Source organism: Salmo salar, chromosome ssa15 (assembly GCF_905237065.1).
Source record: "Salmo salar chromosome ssa15, Ssal_v3.1, whole genome shotgun sequence".
NCBI classification, from domain to species: domain Eukaryota; kingdom Metazoa; phylum Chordata; class Actinopteri; order Salmoniformes; family Salmonidae; genus Salmo; species Salmo salar.
The window spans coordinates 64,460,624-64,467,360 of record NC_059456.1 but is presented as its reverse complement, the minus strand read 5'-3'; the positions used below and the strand labels follow the sequence as shown (position 1 = coordinate 64,467,360).

The window sequence follows — 6,737 nt, the reverse complement described above, 5'->3', positions numbered from 1 at the left end:
ATATATATATATATACACACACACACTTTTTTTGACAAAACCCATCAGTCGAGTTGAAAATATTGAATACTTTTTTTTTGGTACATGAGCATTTAAGCGCAAGTTATTTTTATGTGCACTACGTTATTACGCAAAGCCTTTTATCGGCAACAAGTCAATTTGATGGTGGGAAAATGTGCATATTGTTTTTATGCCGACGTAAGAATATTCACATGAAATATTTGCCAATTGGATGGAAACCTAGCTTGCGGCTGGTTTCATGACAATGGGCTGGGTTCTGTGCAAGATGGGAAAATTGGCCAAAGTCAATGTTGAATTACATTGTTGGACAAATATTGATGAAACAAAACAAAAAACATTAAAATACTGGACTGAGAGCATTTTAAAGTTTATTTAGGAGAAATCAAGTACAAAAAAAGCAACATTTTCTTTTGAAAAGAATAAGACAAAAATGAAGTAAATAAAAGATTAACAAAAAGTAAAAGGCAATGTAGTTCCCATGTGAAGCCACAGAGTTAGGCTAGTTCCTGCGACTTGTCGTTTAGAGGCACAAGCAGTCAAATACCAATGAAATAACATTGGAACATTAAACCCCAACATATCACTGAGAGACAACTCGTGATAAGCCCTTACAGTTCCACTGCAGTATAGAAACAGATTCAAAACATGCAGCAGTAATGTCACCCTGACATTATCTTTATACTGAACAAAAATATAAATGCAACAATTTCATTGATATGAGGAAATCAGAATTTGGCCCTCATCTATGGATTTTACATGACTGGGAATACAGATATGAATCTAGCTTGCGGCTAGTTTCATGGCAATTCCAATAACCCCACCGCCACCATGGGGCACTCTGTTCACAACATTGACATCAGCAAACCACCCACATGACGCCATAGACGTGGTTTGCGGATGTGAGGCCGGTTGGACATACTACCAAATTCTCTAAATTAACATTAAATTCTCTGGCAACAGCTCTGGTGGACATTCCTGCAGTCAACAAGCTAATTGCACACTCCCCCAACACTTGAGACATCTGTGGCATTGTGTTGTGGGACAAAACAGCACATATTAGAGCAGCCTTTTGTCCCCAGCACAAGGTGCACCTGTAATAATCATGCTATTTAAACAGATTATTGATATTGCACACCTGTCAGGTGGATGGATTATCTCGGCAAAGGACAAATGCTCACTAACAGGGCTGTAAAAAATGTGTGCCAAAAAAAAAAAGTCCGGTATCTTTTATTTCAGCTCATGAAACCAACACTTACCATGTTGCATTTATAGTTGTATTCAGTGTACATTTAGATGGAGCAATTAGGGTTAAGTGCCTTGCTCAAGGGCACATACAGATTTTTGACCTTGTCGGCTCGGGGAGTCGAACCAGCGACCTTTCGGTTACTGGCCCAATGCGCTTAACGGCTAGGCTACTTTATGCTAAGAGAGCCTTATTCATAGAATGACAAGTGTGTTCCTGCACTTATCACACCTCAGACAACTCTGAAAAAAAAAAAAAAAAAAAATCTACTTTTTAGATAAAAATGCATTGTTAGAGTATAATGAATATCCAATGGCTGAATATCCAGTATAAAGTTATTTTAAATGTATAGGATCTTTACGCGCGGCGCAATGAGTCTTTACAAATAAAAGAAAAACGGAACATAATAGCTTGTAGTAATTCTTAAACAGTGTGTAGAATATTGGATGAAAGTACATAATTCTCAAAGAGCTGAGCGGTGACTAAAACAAAGTCAACGTACTATAACATAGTGTTAACCCATAGGTTTACTAAATGAAAATAATTTCAGAAAAGTCATACAATTGTATTTCTGTATAACCTGCACCTTCAGTACATTATATGTTCTAGAGTGGTACTACCCTGAATTCTGTTCAATGTTTTTTAACTCCCTTACAGTTTAGGCTACACGATGGAAACACCCCAAATGGAAGAGAAGCTATCCTCAACCCACAAATCTTACCAGCTCTTACTTTAAACATAAAATGGAGTTGGGTAGTAATGGTGGAATGTTCATGCCATTGTCTCAAGACAAGCATGAGCAAGGGTTTTGTTCAAGGCCAGCCATGATACATGTGTGTGAAGTCACCAGCATTTTCATTTTTAGAGTTAATAAACCGTTACACTTTCAAAAATAAAAGACTTGAATTGAAATCCTCATTACTAGTCAATTTAACAAAAGTTAGTCAATTTGATAGCATTCAAAGTTCAAATGCTCAAATGAAAGTTGAACTGAAACTAAACAGATTAGAGTAAATAAAAGCATGACTAAATGGCATAGTGAAGATAGGACTGTTCTATCTAGGAGTTGACTACAGATGTTCAATGTTTACTGTATTCAGTCATAGCATCCAGTAACACAGAATAACAATGCAATCGAGCCTATTATACAGCCTTGCCAGAGGCTGCATTTTGTAGATGGATGCTTGTGTATATATATTCTAATGAAAACCAGATACAAAAAAATATATTTAGTACGACTGTACCAGCAGTGAATATTTCTAAAACGGTTACTGACAAAAATAAATTCTGATGGTAAATAGTATAGAATAACAAGGCTTATAATAGATACCAGCTATTTAAAACATGCATCTCGGTAAGCAGAATACTATCCTTATTACTATCTATGAAATTAACCACAGTGAGTATTAGAACAAAAAGGATCAAAACAAAAAAATGTAAAGTCCACAAATAAGAAAGTGAGTCCAGTTCAGAATAGTGGGAGAAACAGTCAGACCGGAGGGAGGCCCGAGCCTTAATTGCAATACCACAGTTAGTATTGTAAAAAAAAAAAAACTATTAATAATCCCCCCCCCCAAAAATAATGGTATGCTCCAAATGAAACAGGTATGCCGTTACCCCTACCTCAATCTAACACATAATAGTGCAAATCAAAGCTGGCCTTCCTTTCCAAGTAAAAACACACTCAAACACAGGGTTACAGGGTGAGTTAAAAGAGATGGCAGGATGATGGAGACAGAAGAGGGGCTAACCAGACTATGGCTTTTTGTTTGACGTGGCAGGTGAGTTCTTTGACTAATAAAGAAGGCATGAGGGAGTTAAGACAGAACAGTACGCCTTCTCAAAGGCTTACATTATTTGATCGTTTTGGGAATCTCTGTCAGGGTTAAGTGTTAAAAATGTAAAAAAATAAATAAAATCAATAGAAGAACTCAAAGATGACATCAGGGCTGACTAAGACTGGTCCTAGAGGGGTCCTCAAATTGATATTTCTGCCTTCAAAAGGAAGAATTTACACACTTGGACTCAATCCAATACTGCCCTAACTGAACAAATGTATCAAATCCTCCCAGATCTGAGTCAGTCATTTAATAAGAGCAGGAAGAAGCCACCCCTAAGGTCCGTAAAAAGCCAGTCTTGGTGTATAATACAGTATTCAAACTGATCGTCTTGTTTAGCATGGCTGTCACTGTTGTTCTGAGCTCAGGGATGTCAAGCTCGACAATGAATGGTATAGGGAGGTCAATCTGTGCCCTTATCTGATGCCACAGACAAAAGAAGTGATTGTGTTTCACCACTCAACAGTGAGGGAGGCTCAGCCCATCTTTCAGGAGTTGGCCTCTGGACTGTGGGGGCCTCCCCCTGGCCCCTTGGCCTTGATCTGGAGCCAGGTCTTCCCCAAGGCCTTGGCAAAGTGGTCATCCACTGAGCCTGTGATGGACACAGAGTTGGAGATGGGCTCGGGCTCCTTGTAGTTCTTCCCCAGGCTGCGGCGGAAGTGCTCCTCGATCACAGGGTCGACGGCAGTGTTAGCTGGTATTACAGAAAAGAGGTGAGTATTACAGCTCCTGAATTGAGTGAAGCTATTTATGAGTATTGAGAAAAGTCTCAATTCCAAGGGTGGTATGGTAACAATGGTGCAGATATCCAATTTATGCACAGAGATTTACCAGTAAGGTAATGTGGTGCTAAAGATTTACCATTGGCCTTCCTCTGATCGATGGGTGGGCTGGGGCTGTGAGACTTGTGGCAGTGAGACCGGTAGCAATTGCGATTGCTTGCAGGAGCACAGGTGATCACAGAGGGACGATTCTATAAGAGATAAATACACACAAACTAAGAGGCTGTAGGTAAGACAACTGATGAATGCATGACAGTATTTCTTAATTGTCAGAATAACCTGTGGTCTGTCCACAGGGCCAGGCATGGCAGGCCTCTCTGCACCACCCAGTCCAGAGTCCAGGCTGTTTTTAGTCAGAGCCAGGGGCTGGTCCAAGCCATAGGAGGGGATGGAGGCGTATAAGTGGTTGTCATGGAGACCATTGGAGGAGGAAGTGATGTGCGCCACAGGGCTGTGTCCGAGGCGCCAAGGATCGCTGCAGTTGTCTCCACCGGCAGGCCGTCCCCTTGTTAAAGAAAGGACAAGTGGCAGATTACCCCCGACAGCCTTAGACAGCCCACCAACTGCGCCGACTATTCATAGGCCACTTTAAAAATCAATCTCGCTTTGACGTCAGTAGATTGGGCCATGCAGACTGTAGCTTAATGAGGGTTCAGTGCTAGATTGTTCAAAAAGCAGCAGTGTTTACTTATGACACATTTAACCACATGCACACTCCTGTGTGCAATCCTTCTCTGATAGATACATCTAAGTCCATTCATGCCGATAAATGTTTGGATACAAGTAACATTTAAATATTGTCATCAAACAAACAAAAAAAACATCTAAAAAGCATGTAAGTTTGCACTTACAGTTGAGCAGCAAACAGTCTGCTCATTTTGGTCATGTGGTCATTGTCACAGTCAATGCGGTCATCCACTTGCTCCTCGCCATACTTCCTTTTGCTGGGGCAGATGGGGGGAGGACCGGTCCTCATGTTGGCCATTGCAGAGGGCAGCGAGGGCATCCTGGACTCACCTGTAAGAGAAGATTCAGCTGTAGAGAACAGTCCCCGTTTATACATTTCATGCAAACCAGGGTGATCATGTCTCAATCATTTAGAACGTTTTTAAACAAAATCAGTAACAACAGGAGGAGGTGGTTTGAGCCATCCTCCCCCAAAGTGATCTAGTTACCTGCTGTGACTATTACCTGAAAAGTGGGGACTAATGTTAGAGGTGGGGCGGCCGGTGCCTAGTGGTTAGAGCATTGGGCCAGTAACCGAAAGGTTGCTGGATCGAATCCGAGCTGACAAGGTAAAAAAAAAAAAATCTGGCTTTCTGCCCCTGAACATGGAACTTAACCCACGGTAGGCCGTCATTGTAAATAAGAATTTGTTCTTAACTGACTTGTCTAGTTAAATAAAGGTTACAGAGGTTTAGCGTTACTTGTTGTATGTCAATTCTTGCAGCCACAATGACTCAAATAAAACATTTAAATGAGTGGATAAAAAAGTGTTAAGGTGTAATTGATCAATACATTACATTGTGTTAGCTAACGTTACCGACGGTTGGTGTCGTCAATGAAAAAAAAAAAATATGGCAACCATAGCATGTGAACTACGAGGGCTAGCTAGTTAGCGAACAACTAGTACTAGCTTGTTACGCCAATAACACACGTATTGAAAATTGTAAATTATTCTCCCTTACCTTCGTAGTGTAGTCTCCCGATATTGTTGTTCATTTTGTCCAGGAACTGATAGTTCAACAGGTCCATTCTCGTGTAAAGCATTTACGCGTACAGGCTACTTGCTAACATCAAAGTTAGCAAAATAGCAGCTGATTAACTAGTTAGGGTCAGTCCTAGAATATAAGAAATATAACATTAGCTAGATAACGTTAAATAACATTATAGGTACCTAGCTAGTTAGCTAATAGTTTAGCAACCTCTGGCAACTAACGTTAGCAAATCAGTGTGTCCCTGTCAAATGGCCCACTTTGCCTGTAAACATTGGACACGTTAGCTGGCAAGGCTAACTACATCGCTAGCAACGCTGGAATACTAGCTAACTAAACTGTAAACTGGTTAGCTACCTAGCTAAGAAGATTTAAACTTACACTTCGTTCGAGTAAGATGTCCAGATCAGATGACCGATAGTCAAAACGAACTGTGGATCAACTTGACGAAAATCAGATCATCGTCGCTATTCAAAATGTTTCACAAACACAGTTCAGACAAGGGACGTTGCGCCACATTCCAGTTTAGCTAAACAGTGTAGCTGCTTTGCTAACCTGCCTAGCTAGCTAGCCAACTAAGCCCGATGATTCATAGCAGCTCTCCTTCTTCTTTTGTATTATGGGGCACCGCAAACAAATGTTAAGGTGAATGCCGCCACCTACGGCGTTGGCTGTGCATCAGCTTACTCGTATCATCCTACTTTTCTGTAGTATGAATGCCAAAAAAACAACTTTACTAAAGCATATTCCTATCACTCTCAATTGGCCTCCGCCTACTCACCTGGATCCATCTTCCCCTACTAATCTCTTCACTGCCTCAGCATAGGACACCTGGCAACCTCAACCTGCCTTTCTCTCAGCACCATGGGTACCCTAAACTGAGGATGGATCAACAACATTGTAGTTACACAATACGAACCTAATTGACAGAGTGAAAAGAAGGAAGCTTGTACAGAATACAAATATAACAAAATGTGCATCCTGTTTGCAACAAGGCACTAAAGTAATAATGCAAAAAATGTTGCAAAGCAATACACTTTTTGTCCTGAATACAAAGTGTTAGGTTTGGTGCAAATTCAATACAACACATTACTGAGTACCACTCTCCATATTTTCAAGCATAGTGGTGGCTGCATCA

General features: G+C 40.6%; 1 protein-coding gene across 2 annotated transcripts; it reads right to left on the bottom strand.

Annotated features, from left to right (window-relative positions):
- Window positions 1-372: 372 nt before the first annotated feature.
- Window positions 373-6,204, bottom strand: LOC106571907 (transcription cofactor vestigial-like protein 4). Of its 2 annotated transcripts, none has more exons than XM_014145460.2 (6): window positions 5,981-6,204; window positions 5,573-5,725; window positions 4,736-4,919; window positions 4,164-4,389; window positions 3,964-4,075; window positions 373-3,796 (listed from the first exon to the last, which is right to left on the bottom strand). In XM_014145460.2, the coding sequence occupies exons 2-6, from the start codon at window positions 5,652-5,654 to the stop codon at window positions 3,591-3,593; spliced, it is 810 nt and encodes a 269-aa protein (XP_014000935.1). In that variant the 5' UTR covers window positions 5,655-5,725; window positions 5,981-6,204; the 3' UTR covers window positions 373-3,590. The 2 variants fall into 2 exon arrangements, with proteins under 2 accessions (XP_014000935.1, XP_014000936.1); XM_014145461.2 differs by having other exon boundaries at window positions 4,736-4,901.
- Between the last annotated feature and the right edge of the window lie 533 nt (window positions 6,205-6,737).

Bases quoted from the DNA above. Each gene is read 5' to 3' on its own strand.
- LOC106571907 (XM_014145460.2), bottom strand. From the start codon at position 5,654: ATGCTTTACACGAGAATGGACCTGTTGAACTATCAGTTCCTGGACAAA. The intron at 4,076-4,163 runs GTTATTCTGACA...TATCTCTTATAG, and splicing joins GCCCTGTGGACAGACCACAG to AATCGTCCCTCTGTGATCAC. The intron at 3,797-3,963 runs GTAAATCTTTAG...CTGTAATACCAG, and splicing joins CGATCAGAGGAAGGCCAATG to CTAACACTGCCGTCGACCCT.